The sequence below is a fragment of the Colletotrichum chrysophilum genome, assembly GCF_026319265.1.
Source record: "Colletotrichum chrysophilum strain AFK26 chromosome Unknown scaffold_50, whole genome shotgun sequence".
In the NCBI taxonomy this organism is placed as follows: Eukaryota; Fungi; Ascomycota; class Sordariomycetes; order Glomerellales; family Glomerellaceae; genus Colletotrichum; species Colletotrichum chrysophilum.
In genome coordinates, this window is record NW_026517337.1 from 121358 (window position 1) to 139620 (window position 18263).

At 55.4% G+C, this 18263-nt stretch overlaps 6 protein-coding genes across 6 annotated transcripts; 2 read left to right on the plus strand and 4 right to left on the minus strand.

Annotated features, from left to right (window-relative positions):
• Positions 1-145: 145 nt before the first annotated feature.
• Positions 146-958, minus strand: COL26b_006646 (uncharacterized protein; the record flags this gene model as incomplete). The annotated part of the gene is made up of 1 exon (XM_053179458.1): positions 146-958. The coding sequence occupies one exon, from the start codon at positions 956-958 to the stop codon at positions 146-148; it is 813 nt and encodes a 270-aa protein (XP_053036569.1).
• A 345-nt stretch (positions 959-1303) lies between these two features.
• On the minus strand, positions 1304-2629 carry COL26b_006647 (uncharacterized protein; the record flags this gene model as incomplete). The annotated part of the gene is made up of 4 exons (XM_053179459.1): positions 1304-1351; positions 1402-2349; positions 2405-2504; positions 2559-2629. The coding sequence occupies 4 exons, from the start codon at positions 2627-2629 to the stop codon at positions 1304-1306; spliced, it is 1167 nt and encodes a 388-aa protein (XP_053036570.1).
• A 2539-nt stretch (positions 2630-5168) lies between these two features.
• Positions 5169-8122, plus strand: COL26b_006648 (uncharacterized protein; the record flags this gene model as incomplete). Its single annotated transcript, XM_053179460.1, has 6 exons — positions 5169-5207; positions 5363-5455; positions 5517-5602; positions 5662-6317; positions 6376-7380; positions 7431-8122. The coding sequence occupies 6 exons, from the start codon at positions 5169-5171 to the stop codon at positions 8120-8122; spliced, it is 2571 nt and encodes an 856-aa protein (XP_053036571.1).
• A 627-nt stretch (positions 8123-8749) lies between these two features.
• On the minus strand, positions 8750-11391 carry COL26b_006649 (uncharacterized protein; the record flags this gene model as incomplete). The annotated part of the gene is made up of 2 exons (XM_053179461.1): positions 8750-10894; positions 10963-11391. 2 exons carry the CDS (start codon positions 11389-11391, stop codon positions 8750-8752), a joined length of 2574 nt encoding a protein of 857 aa, XP_053036572.1.
• A 1330-nt stretch (positions 11392-12721) lies between these two features.
• Positions 12722-14403, plus strand: COL26b_006650 (uncharacterized protein; the record flags this gene model as incomplete). The annotated part of the gene is made up of 2 exons (XM_053179462.1): positions 12722-12742; positions 12811-14403. The coding sequence occupies 2 exons, from the start codon at positions 12722-12724 to the stop codon at positions 14401-14403; spliced, it is 1614 nt and encodes a 537-aa protein (XP_053036573.1).
• Positions 14404-15194: 791 nt separating this feature from the next.
• On the minus strand, positions 15195-15793 carry COL26b_006651 (uncharacterized protein; the record flags this gene model as incomplete). Its single annotated transcript, XM_053179463.1, has 2 exons — positions 15195-15358; positions 15421-15793. 2 exons carry the CDS (start codon positions 15791-15793, stop codon positions 15195-15197), a joined length of 537 nt encoding a protein of 178 aa, XP_053036574.1.
• Positions 15794-18263: the final 2470 nt, after the last annotated feature.

Consider the following 18263-nt stretch of genomic DNA (forward strand, 5'->3'; position numbering starts at 1 on the left):
GGGGTTTTAGCTGGGGATAGATGAATACGAAGATGAAGTTCAGAACCATGATTTCTATGAAAAGCAACGACAGGTGGAAACAAGAGAACGAAACCCAGATTGATGATAAAATGAAAGCCTCAGCAGAGGTAAACCGAGCTGTCGCTCAGTATCGACAACGACGACGGACAACCATGCCGATAAAGTCGTCAATGTGACGAAGTCTGCGACCCGCCGCCGCGTCCTCCATGAACTGGTTGTCGTCTTTCCACAGATGCCCATCGCGCATGTCATCATCCTCGTCATCATCCTCAATGACGTCCTCGTCAGCCATCTCCACGTCCTCATCGTAGGCGCCGTCCGTGTCCATCCAGTCACGGGCGAAGACCGCATCGGGGTCGATGGAGCGTATGAACCGATCAAACTTCTTGATAAAGTGAGAAGGACACGGTTTTCCGGTCGAGCCGTACATGGTCGGGATCGTCCTCGCCTTCGCCATCTTGACGATGCCGCCGTGGTGGACCTGGTTGGCGTCGTGCGCCGCGGCCTGGACCTGTTGGCGGAGTTCTTTCTGGTGAGCAGTATGCTTGGGCTTGCGCGCCTTGCGACTGTTGGCTTGCTCCCCTCCACTATCGTTTCCCGCCTTCCGCTTCCTGCTAGCCTTTTCCTCCTGCTTCTGGGCCTTCTTCTCATCGCGGGTTTCCTTCGTCTTTGCAAGGTGACACCTCATACAGAAGGAGCTGCTTTGGGAGGACCGCACGACGCCGCAGTCGCTGCACATGACCTTGCACCCCTTTTTAAGGCACATCTGAAAGTCGCCGCCGGGTGCGCCGCAGTGGCAATGGTGCTCGTTTGCCTTACTTGCGAGACCAACATTAACCTCTTGATGGCAACCTCTTTCGTCAAAGAAACGGTCCAAGTCGGACGCACTCGAGGAGGTATCGAAGCTTCCGGCGCGATAATATAACGGGCTGGACATGGCGGCGGGCTGGTTCGGCTGGCTTTCGTGGTATCGAGGACTACTGCTTGGAGCTGCGGTTCGGTTTGCGATTGTTTTGCGGTTCTGATGGATAGTGTTTTAGATGCTGTCTGCGGATTTCAGAGACGTCGTGCCGGCTTTCTGGTTTAATACTTGTTCGGACTCGTTGAGCTCTTTGTTGTAGATGTTTTGTTGGTTTGCGATAGGACAGTACTCTCCGTCGTTGTGAAGGTTTACAGTCAAAGAAGTTTCTAAACAATTGTCCAACCGGCTTTGACATACTTTGACGATGTCGTTACAAGTCATTATTCATTGCGACAGGTCATTGTGATTCGTTAAAGGCCCTCAAATCGGCGTCTCGTCGGGTTCTTGCAAGCACCTGTGTTGCAGAGCCTAGCACAATGTCAGATCAAACATCGGGATTATGAACCATCAAAACTTACTTGCTCGGCAGTCCACCGTTTTGAATCGAAGCGGACCAGCTTCGTGACCAAATCACGAACATCCACATCCACCTCTGGCAGAATTTCCTCCCAGGACTTGCCCTCAAACATGCGGTACATCTCGAAAGGCGGCGTCTTGAAGCTTGCAGCTTCGGGCCACGTCTCTCGCGTAGGCGTGCCGAGAGTCTTGAAGATGCTCAAGATCAAGCCCAGCTGATTCCCGTCTTCGTGCGCTGCTCTGGACTCAAAAAGGGGCTTGGGAGGATCGCGACAACACTCCGCCAACATGGCGCCGGTAGCCCACATGTCGACAGAGGACCCATAAGCCTTGTTGCCGAATAGTGCTTCAGGGGCTCGGTATGCCCCGGTTCCGATATCCAAAATTTTGGCCGTGGGTGGCTCGGAAACAACAGACATGGTCGGATGCCAGGCCGTTCCAAAATCTGAAAGGTAGGCCGGTCCATCGGGGCCGTCGAGCAGAATGGCCTCCGGTTTGACGTCTCTGTGGATGATGCCTTGGCTGTGTATGTTTTTCAGAGCAGCTAGAATCTCCTTGAAGAGGCGTCGAACTCTAGGCAGCGGGAGGGTTCCTTTGTCGATGACATCGGCAAGGGTGAGCGGCTTGTAGGGAAAGACCAGGACGAATCTTTGTTCTTGGTCTCGAAACGTTTCCAACAGCGGGATGCAAGGACGCTTCAGAGTTGCAAGAATCTTGGCCTCACGTTGCGGATTGTGAGGTTCGATGTTGTGCGTTTCGACGATGACCTTCAAGGCGCGGTCCTGGCATCGGTAGACCTCTGACGTCAAGCCAGTTGCGACTGGCATACAGCTCTTGTAAGAGCCAATAGTGACTCCAACGCCGTCATCAGCATCGCCTATGGGTGCTGCGCTCTCCTGGGGAACGAGATTTGCTGATCCGACTAGCTGGCATATCTCGTCATATTGCGCCTTCAGAAGAGTGTAAGTTGAGCTCGCGCAGAATACCACATGGCCAAAAACTTACTCTCGAAGAGGAATCCTTGTAAGCCTGGTTTTCGACCGAGAAAGCCTCGGTCTGCGATGTTGCGGATGCGTCTGGGCTTGCAGCCTCTAGGACTGCCTTGCTGCGTGATGGTGTAAGTCGGCGACCGAGATGCGGGTGGAGGAGACCGACTTACATCTTCTGAATGTTCTCATAGCGCTCGGACGCCGAGAGCTGCGACCTCCAATCCGGGTTGTCGTCAGCCATTGAGGCGAACCTATTGATTTTGAACTTTGAAGTCGAGCGTAGGGAGCTGCACGCGGGGATGGCAAGTATTCGTGACCTGTCCGACAACGCCTTCCAGTGGTTGTTAGTGAGCACCAAAATATCTGAGGAAGGGACGAGGATTGTTGTAGTAAGCATCCAGCGCGGTGTACCTTCCACTCGCCAGAGCGATGCGAAATTTTACCGTGTGAGAAGATTCGATGACTGTCCGGGCCGGGGCAGCCGGCAGCCACCCCGCAGACCCGTCGGCGCCGTACAGTGTGGCTTGGGCTACATTCGACTTGCATTGGGCCCCTGTATTCGGTGCTGCTTACATAAGGCAAAGCTGGGCATCGCAATTTCACGGGTACCTGACCAAGGCGCTCCTTTGGCGTCAATTGGGCTTGCTTATTCCTCTATTTTTGCCTAGCTTCCGCTAGCTCGGAGAGGCTTGACACTGTTTACCTTACGATGTCCAAGACTGTTGTGTGTCCTTATGTTAATGCCGATGCATGGCCGCTGTCTGCAATGCAGTTGGAAGCCTGCAAGTCACGCCAGCGGGTTCTCCTGAGCATGGCAGTTTGCATCGTGCACAAAACCCGAATTCTTGCGATGAAAATAAGGGCTGAAAGTGTAATTCATGCATCGCTGGCAATGGCGGCAAGGATGATGCGGCTCAACTGACGAATCCTCGTGTGCTGGCTTGCTTGCCATGTGCTAATTGAATTCGGGCCAGATTCATGGCGCGGGCGCGAGACGCCAGGGCTCTTCCCGTCATCTCATACAGGCACCGTTTTCTGAACCTTGCTGGAGGCGACATCCTGTGAGCAACAAGGCCCTGAATAAGTAAAGTGTGCAAAAGCCAGGTTCTTAGAGTTGACGGGACGCGTTCCTTAGTTATGCAGGTCGGCGCCGCCGTTGTTTCCAGCATCAGCGTCACGGGCGGTCGGGTTCAGCATTTCGAAGCCAGACAAGACTTCGTCGAGCACGGCGTCGGCTAGCTAGCATTCGGTGCGGTTAGGATTGGAACTGGGTGTTGGAGCGGGAGCGGGCTCGGGTTATTCGAAGAAGCTCAGTCGAGTAGGCACAAGGTGAAAACAAACTAAACCGGGACCGTCAGGTGCGTGACGTATTGCAGAAGTCCCCTCCAAACTAGCCCGTTTCGAGTACAGGAGCCCTGTCAGGCGGAAGTAAAGTACTTTCAGACCACCGCGGCGAGGACGGGGGACATGCAGAGAGGCTGGTTATGGTCATTAGGACGGCTGCATGTTCGAACAAGGGTCGAACCGAGGCGAGGTGAGTTGATGACTGGGCCATGTGGTTCTTGAGTTCAAGAGAGGCCCATTGTGCAGCAAGCAGAATTGCTGTGCAGCAACTGGCGATGACGACTCTTGTGTATCCGTACTGCAGTCTGCGTGTATCGAGTCCGTCGTGTACCTCTATTCCGTAGGGCCGTCCGTGTCCGCCGCTCCCGGGCCAACTTCCCGTCCCAATTAAAGAATTCAAATTTGCCAGCGGACATGCGCTGAACTTTTCGGCAGCACTTGGGCCAATTGATTGCATCTAGCAAGAAAAAAAAAAGTCGGAGGAGGGAATGGTGAGACAATTGGGATGAGGTAAGAAAGGTACAAGTGGAGACGTAGTCAAACAGTACCTAGCAGCCAGAGACCCGACGCTGGGAGCTGCCTCTGGAGGACTGCCTTCATTCCGGTAATAGTGGCTGGCTACCTCCTCCGTACTCACTCCTCAGCAGCGCAACTGCGAACGAGGCAAGGCAAGGCAAGGCAAGGCGAGAGAAGAGTCCAATGTCGCCAATTACCCTGTCGAGGTACCTCGGATACCTAAGGTAACCTCCTCTAGCTGTGGACCTGGCGACCCAAGGCCATTTCCGTCAGGTCACTTGCGCGGTCCAGCTCCGGACAGGCTTCCATTCGTAGACTTGGGTGCTGACGGGACTGGCCTCGCACTGCCTGCGCCTGCTTCCACACCTAGGTACTCACCCAGCGCTGCCCCCGGTCCGGTCCACTCCACACTCTCCATCATCGGTCCAGGTCACATTGGATCCAGCTGCCCAGGAGACCTTTCCCGGCCTTTCCTGCCAACCCGGGATTCTGCCATTTTGCTGCGGTGGTGTTGACTGGTGAGGTGCTGCCTTTGCTGCCTCTGCCTCGTGTGAGTGTGCGTGCAGTACCGTAGTGTATTAGCGACAGCAACAACGCCTTCCCTGTCTCTGACCTCTTGCCTCGTCCTGGCTTGGCCTTGCTTCCACCAGTTCCGTCTTTCGCTGCGCCGAACTTGTTCCATCCATCCAATCCGCTCCATTTCCTCCATCCATTTCGCAACCCACCACCACCACCACTGCTGTTGTTGCTGCTGCCACTCCTACAACTTCCTCCACCACCAACTGTCGCCCTCCCACGATGCGAATGCTCCTCACCTTGGCGACACCCTCAACAGCATTATAGACAGCATCGCTATGCGCGCCGTTTTTCTCCTTGACTGCATTCACCGTATATGATTTTGCGCGCACTAATTAGACACAATGGATGATCTTGCGAGGGCCGAATACCCTGCCATGCTGGTATGTTTTGCTCTCCCCATCATCGTCACTGTTTCCCACTCCAGAGCCCGACGGCCCAACACTGCCACCGACCCCTCTCCCCTTGCCTCCGTGTGCCATTGCAGAAGCGCATTGTTTGCGACCTGATTGCTAACCATGGTCCCTCCTTTGTCCAGGCACACCTCCAGCCCATGCAGGCTGTCAACGTCCTGACCGATCGCGTGAAGAGAATAACCAAGATCAACACCGAAGTCGCAGACTGGCTACAGGTAATTGATTACCCAATCATCTCTCGGAAGAGAAGACTCGAAGCTGAACCAGCATCTCCAGGAGCGCCGTCGAGTCGAGGAACAGTATGTCCAAAGTTTACGGAAGCTCATGAACTTCAAAGTTCCCAACGGCCAGTCCGAGCTCGGGTAGGTCGCTTTTCTCTCCGAGGCCCGTCCACCGTCTTGCGTGCTAATCGTCTGTCCAGCGTCTTTTCTGGACCCTGGGACAAGATCGTGCTCTCCGTCGATGCGACCGCCCACTCTCATCACCAATTCGCCAGCCTGCTCGAGAAAGATGTCGAAGCGCCCCTGCGCAACTTCCAGGCCCGAAAGGAGATGCAGAACATGCAAACCATTTCTGCCAACCTGACGGCTATGGCTCGAGACCTCGAGGATGCCCAGAAAAAGATGGACGCGCTGGCTAGGAAGGGTCCTAAGACGAATGCGCAGAAGATGGCAGATGCCACCGCTAGGCTCGAGCAGGCCACCCAGCAATGGGATTCCCAAGCCCCGTTCATCTTCGAAACCCTCCAGGCTCTCGACGAACAGCGCGTGAACCAGCTGCGCGACCTTCTCACCCAATACCAAACCCACGAAAGCGACCAGGCCCAACGATCCCAGAGTAAGGCTGCCGAGACGCTGGCCTTGATGCTTGAAATAAGTACCGAGCAGGAAATCGCGAGCTTTAAGGAGAAGATTGTTTCCGGAAGGCCGCGCATGGAGAAGAGGGTCACGACATCACGACAGTCCTCGAACGTGCCTACAAGCCAGACTCTGGCTCCACCCCCGCCACCTTCTTCCAGCTTAGGTCACCATGATGACGATACGAGCGATCACTCGGGAGCTTTGGAGGGCAAGTCCGGTATGTTGAGCACGAGAATCATGACAAAACCGACAGAGTTGGCTGACATGTATCGCAGAATCGAAGCTGCGGAGTCGAATCGGCACGATGCTCGGCCGGCGCCGACAGAGCATCCACGGTGGCTTCGGTCCGATTTCTCCACAGAAGACCGGCGGTTCCTCGTTCGGCCGTGGCCTCAGTAGCAGCCATAGCAGTACCCACGTCCGCCCCAGTGGCCTCTCGCCAAGAGCCTCTTCGCACAACTTGGCCGAAACCAACAACCGACTGTCGGCTCTTGCGGAAACACCCGACTCGCCTAGGCCGCCCCATTCGTCTGGAACCGACAGGCCGTTCCATGAGGGAACCAATGGCTTTGGTGAGGAATCGTCGGAAGCTGCTCGTCTTGGTTCATCGGCTGGTACTGTTAATGGCACCCACGATACGGATGTGCAGGATGTGGCCCCTCCCCCGGGACCGCCACCGTCCCAGGTTAAGGAGGCCGAAGTGAAGGACTCCGAGGGCTTTACGATTCGCCCTCCTGCGGACGACCCGATCTCTCAGGCTCAGCGCGAGGCCGCAGAGGAGAATGAACAAATGTTCAAGCTCAACATTGCGAGCTCGCCGATTCAGGAGGAGGACGCCGATGCCAAGGAGGCTGCGTTGAACAGCGTCGCCAACACTCTTACACAGATGGCTGCTCCTTCCCGAAAGCTTGGAACAGTGCGTGGACGGAGAGACGTCAGGAATACCATCTATGTGCCGCCGCCAAACATGCCCGAGCTCACCAACGAGAACCCCTTCCCGACATCCCCATCACTGCCTAGCCAGTCTTCTAAGCCTACTACTGTCGCAGCGCTCGCCTCCGAAGCAAGCATCGCTGCTACATCAGATACTCAGTCGATCCGTTCAGCCAACTCCCTGATGAGCCTTGCTCACCTCAAGCACCCTGAAATGCACGAGCCTGGTCTCAATGCTTCTATCATCGAGACAGTGTCAGCTACATTCGAAGAAGGGGAGGTCAAGAATGCCAAGGTTCATGGCGAGATTGCCTTTGCTTATCATCCCGCCGGCGACGCTTCTCCAGGTAAGCTTCTGAGCCATACTTACACAAGTTGGTGTGCTAACGTCCAGCAGAGCGTGAGACGATTCGTATCAACAATTTCCCTAGCCTGGAAGTCATTGGACCGAATCGCATCTTTGTTCAGAACAGTCCTGACAAGCCGGATGAGTTCAATCTCGATGTATCGCACATCAACAAGACTGCAACAGCGTTCACATATCGTGTTCACCCCGGCGACGCTGGCCTGGCCGCCCATGTTCCTTTGTTCATCCGACCAGCTTGGAAGCCTCAGGGCGACAAGCTTGGACTCCTTCTGCAATACTCGCTCAACCCTGCTAGCGGCCTCACAGCACCCGTGACGCTGCAAAACGTCGTGTTCGTGGCTACATACGAAGGCGCCAAGGCCTCAGGAGCCCAGACGAAACCGGCAGGAACCCACTTGAAGGAGAAGCACCTGGTGTACTGGCGCCTTGGAGACCTCACACTCACCGCCGAGACGCAAAAGATTGTGTGCCGCATCATTGGCGCCGAAAACGCCGAGCCCAAGCCGGGCCACATCGAGGCCAGATGGGAATATACTCCCGAGTCCCTCAGCAGCGGCATCTCCATCTCGAGACTGGAAGAGATCAAGGGCAAGGGCAAGGAAGAGGAAGCCGACCCTTTCGCGGACGACAACCCGGCTTCGCCGGCCCTGCCAGCTGATCAACAATGGGTGGATGTGAAGCTGGTGAAGAAGATCACGAGCGGCAAGTACGAGGCCAAGTGATCGGCGCCAAGCTATAATGAGGAGGAGTTTCATGAGGTGTACATACCCTTGTTGGAAGCGGTAGATTTTGATTGAAGGACATTTACATAGCGAGCGTATGCGGTATGTGGACGGCACAACGGGAGAAAGGGAAGAAAAAGACACGCGCGGACAGCTTTTTCTGCGCCTGGTGACGGCAAATTGTGTTTTCCTTTTCATTTCTGGATTCCCCCGAGGATATGTTGTCACATGTCTTCTTGGTTTTCCCAACAAGATGGAGAAGGGCTTGGATTGTAGGTAGCTTTTGTACCGATATGATGAAGAAAAAGTCCTCCAAAGCACATGCTATTGTAAAAGGTGATATCTATGTTGAAATGGTGAACAGTCACTTGGTCTTGGGTGGTCTTAGGTGGTCTTGGGGCGAATAATTGTGGAATTATCCAAGGCAGTTTAGTTGAACAGAAATAATACATATTGTCATTAAGCAAAAGAATCATGCAGCATGTAAGCCTCGTCCCAGTCTAGGGTTCGAGGTGAGGTATCTCGTGTAAACAAACAAGTACATCGGCCCTGAAACATTAAACGAGCTATGCTTTTTGTTAAGAAAACCCATCGTATCCCGCTCCTACCCCCGTCCGGACGATACATTTACTCGCCCGAATTCTGGTTCCTTGAATGCTCTTCGTAAAACTCCAACGTGAGCGCGGCCAAGAAGCCGGGGATACACCCCTTCTCGCGCACCCAGAAGCCGATCTGGTCGCCGATGCGACGGGCAAAGGCGCTCTTTGGCCCGCCGCCGACCTTCATCGTTCCCTTCTCGCCGTCGAAAACGATGGAGTTTTCGTACTCGTCCGTCTGAGACGGGTAGAAGGTGGACTCGACACGCATCTTGCCGTTGGGCATGAACATGACGGTCCAACCGAGGGTCGAGAAGATGGCCTCTTTGAACTCGAGCGACTTCTTGGACCAGACCTCCTTGAGACGCTTGGCGGACTTCTGTGCGGATGCCGTCTCAGCGCGCGCCTCTTCGACCAGACGGTTTGCGGCGTCTAGTTGGGTGATGGGAATGAGGCGGACAGATGGATCTGAACGCAGCTGGGCGAGAAGGTCTGCGTTTTCTTGCTTGAGGGCGGTGAGGGTGGACATCTTGATGGCTTCAAAGTCCGAGGTGGGGTTGGAGCGGAGAGAGAGGATGCGCGTCTTGGATCGGGTCTTGAGGGTCTTGAGCTGTTCCTGCACGACAGACAGCTCCTTCTGAGTGACGCTATGTTGCGTCTGGACTGAAGACAGCTGATCTTGGAGCTTGCGGTTCTTGCGAGTGAGAAGGCCGACTTGTTCGTGTGCGGCCTCGTCGTTCTCGTCGCGTGGGCGTTTCGTGCCAGCAACTGTTGGTGCAGGCTTGCCTGACTCGATCGAAGACATCTCCGTGTGCAACGCTTGCACTTCCGAGCGGTACTTGTCGACCAGGTCCTCGAGCTCTTGAATGCGGCGGGACTTGGTTTCATCGACAGACTCCGGCTGGAAGGCCTCGTCCTCCGCGTCAAAGGTCTTAAGCTGAGCGCGAAGATATTCAACCTCCTTCACAGCAAGGACACGCTGGCGCTCGGTGCGCAGACGGGCCTTGTCAACGTTTTGGGTGGTGGCCGCAGTCTTTGCCTCTGCGAGTTGTGACTTGAGGTTGGCGTGCTCTTGTTGAAGAGAGTTGAGTGCAGACTCCTGCGCCGCCAGCTCAGCTAGGAGGGCTCCTATTCTCTCGACGTGGGAGGCTGACGTGAGTCTTTCTTGGATCAGAGCGCGAGCAACATCCTCGGGGGATTCAAACTCGGCCTCAGTGCCAGTGCTAGCTAGGTACGCAGTCCATGCCATGCGCTCATCCTCAAGACGTTGACGTTGCATGCGGGCTTCGTACAATTCCGTCTCCAGAGACTGGGCAGCCTCGAGCTTACGTTGAAGGGATCGCTTCTCCTCCTCAACGACCTCGACGGCCCTGTGAATCTGGCGCAGGTGCTTCAGCTCAGATAGCTGCTCGCGGTTGGTTGCTTCGAGGTTGCGAATATGTGTTACTTGTTCGGACAACTCCCGCTTGATGATAGCCATAGTATCAGCATCGCCAGTCTGGGCCTTCAGCCTGAGTACTTCCGCTTCAAGGTCCCCAATCGCGTTGTCTTTGTCGACAAGCTGGGATTGGACCTGTTGTAGGGCAGTCTCGCGAGCTTGTGATTCCTGCTCCAACTCCTGGACTGACTTTTGTGCAGCCTGCAACTGCATCTCCAAGTCGATTGTTTTCTTCTCGTTGATTCGTGCGGCCTCATCTTTTGCGCTTGAAAGATCTTCCAACTGTTCCTGGAGCAATCGCGCTTCGTCTTCCGCACTTCGCGCGCGCTTTTCTAAGCTGGAGTTCTCCTCGGACGCGCCCTCTCGCAAGTCACTCAGTTCCTTCTGGACATTCTCAAACTGTCGCTGTGCTTGCGACTTCTCGCTCTCGGCAGTCTGCTTAGCAGTGAAGTCCAGTTGGGCTCGGCGGCGTTCCTCTTCGAGTTCAACTTTGTGTCGTGCTTCGGCCATTTCCTTCTCTTGCTCGAATGTAGAGATCGTATACCTGAGGGTGCCCAGCTCCGCCTTGAGCTCCTCGATCACCTGTCTCTGCGATTCATACTCGGCCGCGTCTGGCGGTGCCATGTTTTCCTTGGAACTCTCCCGAGAAGCGGCGCGTACCGAGCTTTGACGGGAACCGGGACGGCTATTCGCATCGCCGCCGGTGAAGAGGTTGTATGTCGGTTGGGTTGCGCGAAACTGAAAGTTTATGGTCAGCGTTTGCGGGGATCGGGGTCTTTGTTTTTGTTTATTTTAGGGGATCGTACCCTGGATTCTCGGAGGGAGGTGTGAGGTCGTGGCAACGCGCTTCCGCCGGTGCTATTGCGAAAGCGATTAGTTACGGAACCTCTCCTGCCTGGAGGGTCGCCTGATGGGGTGTGAGAGCGCATGTCGTGGATGCTGTGCCGATTGTTAACGGCGCGTCTGAGGAGTGACTTGGTGTTTTGGCTCTGGGAGCTCCGGGTTGCCGGTGAGCGTGTCACGTGTTCTTTAGCAGGGATCTCTGCACTGGCTCGATCTCCCAGGCCCGGCCGCTCTCCCCTGTCGCCCCCGTCGGTTCCCCGCGGTGTCGCCTGCATCTCAGCTGAGGCAGCTGGGCCCGATTTGCTTGTCGCATCTTGTTGCATTGCTGCCTTTCTCGTGGTCAAAAAACGACCAATCTCAAGCGTGAGCTGCTCGTCATCATCGTCTTCCATTTTGAAGAGCCGCTGGCGCTGTGACTTTGAAGGTTGAAGTTACGGAAAGAAAGTTTCGCCCTCTGAGATATGCAGAAAGTCAAGACATTCCTGACCTGGCGTGCTTGGGTAATTAGGTGTTGACGCCAGTTTGCGACTGTTCCTGTCCGATTTCCTACCTTAAGCTGTTCTCGGTGTCGGCAGGTAGGAACTGGGCGGTGCTGCCTGTCAAAGCCGTGGGTCACACTTGCAGCTTTGAGATGGAAAGTCTCTTCGCTATTTGCACCTTCCTAGACAGGGACTTTCTGCACTACAAATCAGCTGATGGCAATCGAAGTTTCTCCTGCTTCTCTTGCCTTGTCGGATGAACCCATACAGTCTTCGACTATTTTGAATCAGCAAGCTGCACTTGCCTCTTGTTGGTCATGTCATCTCATCATCTGTTCTGCTATTACCAGTTTTCCGTTCTCTTTGCATTGTTTGAGCCCCTTCACTGTTTCAATTGCTTCGAAAAGCTGTCAGATTCTCATCACGGCCTCAAGCACCAAAGAACAAGACACAGCTAGAAAGACAACGGCCCTGGACCCTGTGGCTGTCACTGCGCCGGCTGAGAGGGCAGGGCGGAACGGCGGACAGGGGCAGCAGCACCATGACGTGATCCCCACATCCCACATGCCTGGAAGCTTGTTCCTGTCTTGGCTGCTGCATTGGTCACGGGCTGTTCCGTGCCCGGCTGCTCCTACCTAGTGCGTGCTTGCCCGAGCTCACTGCTAGAAGCAGATTTCAACGATAGCTTCAGCTCCTCCGAATTCCCCCTCCGAATTCCCCCCTCCGCAACCCCGACAACGACGCCGAGCCCCTTCCAAGCCCATCGATACCCAGCGATACGATACCGCGAAACACCGCTTGCGAAGGTGAAGCTCGGCCAATTGGGGCAGATAGACAGGGGCAGCTGCCAGTAGCCATCAATTTGGTCCGTAATAGCCAAGCTCGAACCCGGACCGGATCTCTCGACTCGAACCACGCCCAAGCCGATTTGGAACGATCGCGAATTCACAAAGTACTTGCGAGAGACTTCTACGGCGATACGGACGCTATTACTGCTTCGATTGGATATTGGGTGCAAGTTTGAGCCTGTTTGCGACACGGCTTGGGTTGACTTGGCCCGGACTGCTGCCTTTCGCCTTGCGGTCACTGCCTGCCCGCCTTTCCCGCCGTGACCTGGCTGCCCTGTGTGTTTTGAATGGATAAGCTCGAATTCCCACTGTCACTTTGATATTGCATCTATTCCCGTCCTCTCGTCCTACGACCCCACATCGACAGCCACGTCTACAACATCCAAGCGGCGACGATGACGATGTCCCGCCTTATGGTAAGCCCTCTCTCTGTCCCCAGCTGAATGGACCAGAGGTGGGAACTGCCTGCTGATACATGAGATAGCTTCAGCCTTTTCGGGCTGTCCCCTATCACTCTCTCCGGTCGGTCGCAGCGTCGACCATCGTTGTGACACCCGCCTGGTCCACTCGCTGGTACTCATCGAACGAAGACGCCAAGAAAGGGGACCCCGCCAAGGAAGCCGACAAGAAGGAGAACAAACTCAAAGAAGAGGAGAAGGAGGATAGCCCACCCGCGTACACTCACCATGGGTCAGCCATCAACTTCAACTGGGCACGCGAGGCCGAAAAGGCGCGCAAGAAGGAGGGCCCGACCATTTCCGAGGACAACTGGGAGGATCACGGAGACGCTAAGATCGAGGAATTTGATCAGCTCCCTTACAAAGATTTCGGCATCAACCAGCACATGGAGGTCAACGCCGAGTTCAAAAAGGTCTTGACAAACGTTGTTCGAGAGTTCCGCGCTCCCGTCATGTACGCCATGGCCTACGGCTCTGGTGTCTTTCCCCAGTCCAAGACCAGTAGAAGTGTCACTGACGAGGAGTTTCGCACCGTTCACCCCAAGCCGACGTCTTCCTTGATGGAGGTCCAGAAGGGCGGCCCTAAGATGATTGACTTCATCTTCGGAGTCACCCACACTCAGCACTGGCACTCACTCAACATGCGCCAGCATCGCGACCACTACTCTGGCTTGGCCAGCTTCGGCTCGGGCCTTGTCTCCACCTTCCAGGACCGCTGGGGTGCTGGAGTCTACTTCAATCCGTATGTCACTAAGAATGGCATGCTCATCAAGTACGGTGTGACCTCTATCGACAATCTCTGCACCGATCTGTCCACCTGGAACAACTTGTATCTCGCGGGAAGACTCCAGAAGCCGGTTAAAATCCTGCGCGATCATCCTCGAGTTCGTCTCGCGAACCAGGCCAACCTCCTCGCCGCCGTACGCACTGCTCTCCTTCTTCTCCCCCCTAAGTTCACCGAAAAGGAGCTCTACTCTACCATCGCCCGCATCTCCTACCTTGGCGACCCGCGCATGGCTCTCCCAACGGAAAACAAGAGCAAGATTTCAAACATTGTTGACAACAACATGGTCTCCTTCCGCAAGCTGTACGGCCCTCTCCTGAACACCTTGCCGAATATCGACTACAGCGAAGGGGCCGACCAGCAGGCGAAGCACATCTCGGACCCTGAGTACGATGGCGCCATGCACCAGGATATGGACCCCGTCAAGCGGGGTAACATGGTCCGCCGTCTTCCCAAGGCCTTCCGCTCGCGTTTATACTTTCAATACCAAAAGAAGTTCATGGTTCCGGCTGCCGACTTTAAGGCCATGATGGACGCTTCCAAGAATGAGGATGACGTTAGCTACAAGCGTCGCGAGGGCGGCGGCTTCGAACAGCGCATCGTGCAAGACGACCCTGAGGAGTTGCAAAAGTACATCCGTAAGGTTATCAAGCAGACGGTCAACTGGCCCGCCACTGCTCAGTCCATCAAGGGCTTCTTCACCGCAGGCGTAGGCCGCTCCATCCGCTACATGTCTGAGAAGTGGACCAAGTATAACGAAGGCAAGGCGAAAGCCAAGGCCGAGGAGCAGAAGAAGGCAGAAGAGGACGCCGAGAAACCTGAGAAGTCCGGATAGACGGCCACATCAAGTTCACCACCAACATGGATGGTTGACGACTTGCACAGTCTGCTCGATGCAGCTTACGAACATTCAACATGCGACGCCTTAACGCCTAGTACATATGATATTTCTCGCCACGAAGTTTCAAGCTTCAACCTGTACATTACTGCGAAAGCATCTGAGCGAAGACTGCTCCTTTACGCTCGACTCACTCGGCAGGCCATGACGGTGATGGTTCGGTATTCGGATCTTGCGCTGCTTGAGAACTGTCTAACTGTGCCATTTCTTTTCCTTTGTCTATGTCGATACGGAAAACTTGCATTAGCATTAGGGTGGTTCGACTTAGAACAGGAAAAGGATTGGGGTTCTTGGTTGATACGCCTTGTCGCACGCAGAGTTGGCTTTCCGCAGAGTCCTGAGAACTCGGCCAGGATTTCTAGGTCCCCTGGAGCATTGAGAGGTTCAAGGAGAAATCCCTACGACACTCATGGTGAAGAGGCGAGGCATTTGGCGTTGAGGGCTTGTAACACATTACTACCAGGCGAGAACCTGAAGGCCAAGCTTTTGGCGATCTGAATGAAGTGCGACAACGTCGCAAGTTGCCATGACCGATATGCCATTCCTGCTTGGGTTCATATACTTACTACAGGCCTAGGCCACCACCTTGGAATTCATCCTCTCACGCACCCGCACTGCTTGGTAACCGTGTTTTTCTTGTCGAACATGGAATTATTATATCAGGCAATAGCCCGGCTAATAGTACAGGTTGTTGTTCATTACATCATCAGGCATACCTCTCGGAGAGTTTACCACTTCTTCTTGGCGTACTCGGCAGCACCGTCAATGATCTTGTCGGTGAAGCCCTCGTCCTTCTTCTTGTCCTTCTTGTCCTTGCCGCCGCCTCCCAGCATGCCGCCGAGGAAGCCGCCGCCGGAGGAGCTCTTCTTGTCGTCATCGTAGCTGTTGCGGCCTGTTTTCTCGTTATTAGTATATACTGAGAGTGTCATGCTTTGGAAAAAGGGGAAAACTCACGTCCGTGGGAAGAGTGGCCACCGCCGTAGGAGTCTGAGGGACCGTAGTCGTCACGGCGTCCGCCGCCGCTGCCATAGCTGTCACGGCCGCCGCCGTAGTCGTCACGGCGAGAGCTGCCTCCGTAGCCACCGCCGTAGTCGTCACGACGGCCGCCTCCCATGCCGCCACCCATGCCTCCGCCCATACCGCCGCCGTAGTCATCACGTCGGCCGCCGCCCATGCCGCCGCTACCGTAGCTGTCGCGGGGAGGACCGCCCATGCCGCCGCCGTAGCTCTCGTGGCCGCCTCCGTAGCCGCCTCCGCGACGGTCGTAGTCGTTGCCGCCGCCGTAGTTGCCGGAGGAGCCGTAGTTCTCGTGTCTGCCGGAGTGCATTTTGGATGTGTGTTTATAAGAGATGTGTGTTTAGAGTGGTTGGGTGTTTGAGGTTTGCGGTGATGGTGATGGGGTTGTTGTTATTGTTGGTTTGTTCTGATGAGTGAGATGAATTGGATGCTTGGAGAGGTTCGATGTCTAGAGTTATATACTTGATCAAGCTTTCCCAAGTCTTGTCGTCAACCTGTTTTCCTCAGCTACGTCAAATCCTACTCCATCGAAAACACAACAAGACATCACCAAGCATCATGGGAAGGCAAGCAGGGCGTCGCCGCCCACCGCCCACAGGTTTACGTTTGCATGGCAAAGAAGACGTCAAGCCCGTCCGGGGGGCGTCGCATCACGATTCACATCCCGCCTTGGAGTCTTGAGGTGATGGAGGGATCTCCAGCCAAGCACGCGACCAAGTGCCGTCTTGCCCGGGTTGCCTTGGTTCCAGGCCCAGCAGCAGGATACGGCTGTATGTCACTGTGTATCGTGAGCTTACGTGTGGGAAGAAGAACCGTGAACAGGCAAAGACCAAGCAACGGGCAGGTTCTGCGATGAACAAGTTTCCGGTGGTGGGAATACTGGGAACGGGCGGTGGTTGTGACGATGAGCCGCAATCGTCTGGCTCCATCTGATCTCATCGCGCGCCGGTCATTTTCCTAAAGGGGGCGTTCTTTGTGGGCACGCCGCGGGGGGGCCCTTTACGGGACGTGGGCCGGGAGAGGCGTCGCGGTGTGGCAATGTGGAGACGGACGCCTTTCTGCATGGTGTGGCCCCGGTGGGCGCTTGAGGCTTGAGCAGGAGGTACGTAGCGGGTTGATCACGAGAAAACTTGGACTGGGCTTGTTTTATTTATGGAAGCTGGACCCTGCTTTTTTCTTTCCGCCGCAAAGGAAGATGGGCGATCGGTGTTCCTGTCGTTCGTGTCGGTGGTGGACGATAGTAGAAACACTAATGGTGTGAGAGGTGTCGTCGGTTCAGAGGCGGTGGTGGTGGTGTTCAAACGGCGCGGTTTGGCATGTTTCTGGAAGGGTTTCGCTGCGGAGATGGGAGAGACTGGCGAGGTGAGGTGCCGGGGATGACGCAAACGGTTTCTGGGCGAAGGACCTCTGTCCGTTCAGCCGTTGCCAAGCGTCCATTGTGCCCACCGGAGACGAAGGACATCCATCTACATAGTACACCTGAGGTACGGATTGAGGCTGACATAAGGCGAGAAAGAGCCCCTGTCTAACAGTGACAGACTGCCAGAGCTAAAGGGTCTGGCATTCCTGCTGCAAAACCTTACGGACCAGAAGGCGGGACGGCGGGCAAGGGTCCTCCCAGCCTCCTCACTTACTCCCACTAACATATCAGTAGAGACCACCCAGGAAGGCTTGAAAACGAACAATTGGCGGTGTTGGATGTGTATGCGTACTCTGTAGACGCCCAAACAATGCCCAGTCCTCCCGGGCTTCCCTCCTATCCAACCACCGGAGGTTCTTGGCCGCATCCCCCGACTCGCCCACTGGGCATCTCCAAGGTTCTGCCCGGGCCACTTTGCTGATGACCTGTCGCATCCAGATTATCTCCCATTTCCCACTCTCTCTTGTTCTCCAAGGAAGGCTTATGCAGCCGTTAGGACGCACAGCCACCTGAATGGGAGCGGGACGGCCATTGTGCTGGTTTGCGCCCCGAGAGATGCAGTCGTAGTGCGGCGGCGGCGGCGGCGTCGGACTCGTGGGAGAGAAGACGATCAAGTTCCCGCCATCCGAGGGAGAGCATTCCAAGAATCCAAGGGTCCTAGGACGGTCTGTTGATCTAGACATTTTCGGCCCATTAGTCTACAGATTCTATTCCCGCCTCGCATTTTCAGCTACAACCACTTGCAAAAGTCTCCTTCCCTCCCTCCCGTGCCCAAAGATGAGCGACGCAGACATGGCCATCTCCTCCCATCCTCCATTCCCTCGGGGCGCATCCTTGTCCAGAAATGCTTGGCAAACCCGGACTTCTCGCTTGTCCCCTTCCCCCCAATCCTATGGCTAGAGAGAAGAGCTGAGGCGGCCTTTTGCGCAGGACGCCCAAACTCCCTCCTTGGACTGATTAAGTGCATTCGCTTGCCCACTGCGCTGCTGTGCTCGCTTCGTGTTGGCCCTTTTTTTCTTCTTTTTTGCTTCTTCTGTCCATGTGCAAAAATCCATCACTTTGGGGGTGACGAGATCGTTCGGAATTGGGCATCTTCCACTTGCAATTGGGTCGGGAACCTCCATTCTCCTGCAGGTCGCTCCTGTGCCACCAGCAACCATTCATTCATTCACCACCCAGGGCAGGTCACATTCAACCACCTGCTTGTTTTCTTAACCTGCCAACCACCACCACCACCACCACCGCTCCTCTCGAGCCGCAGCCAGTCGCCGTCCATCTTGATATCCGCTCCACGTACCTTACGCAGCCATTCGTTTTCCCCGCTGGACGTCGGCGGTTGGGCGAGGCAGAACCCGACCTT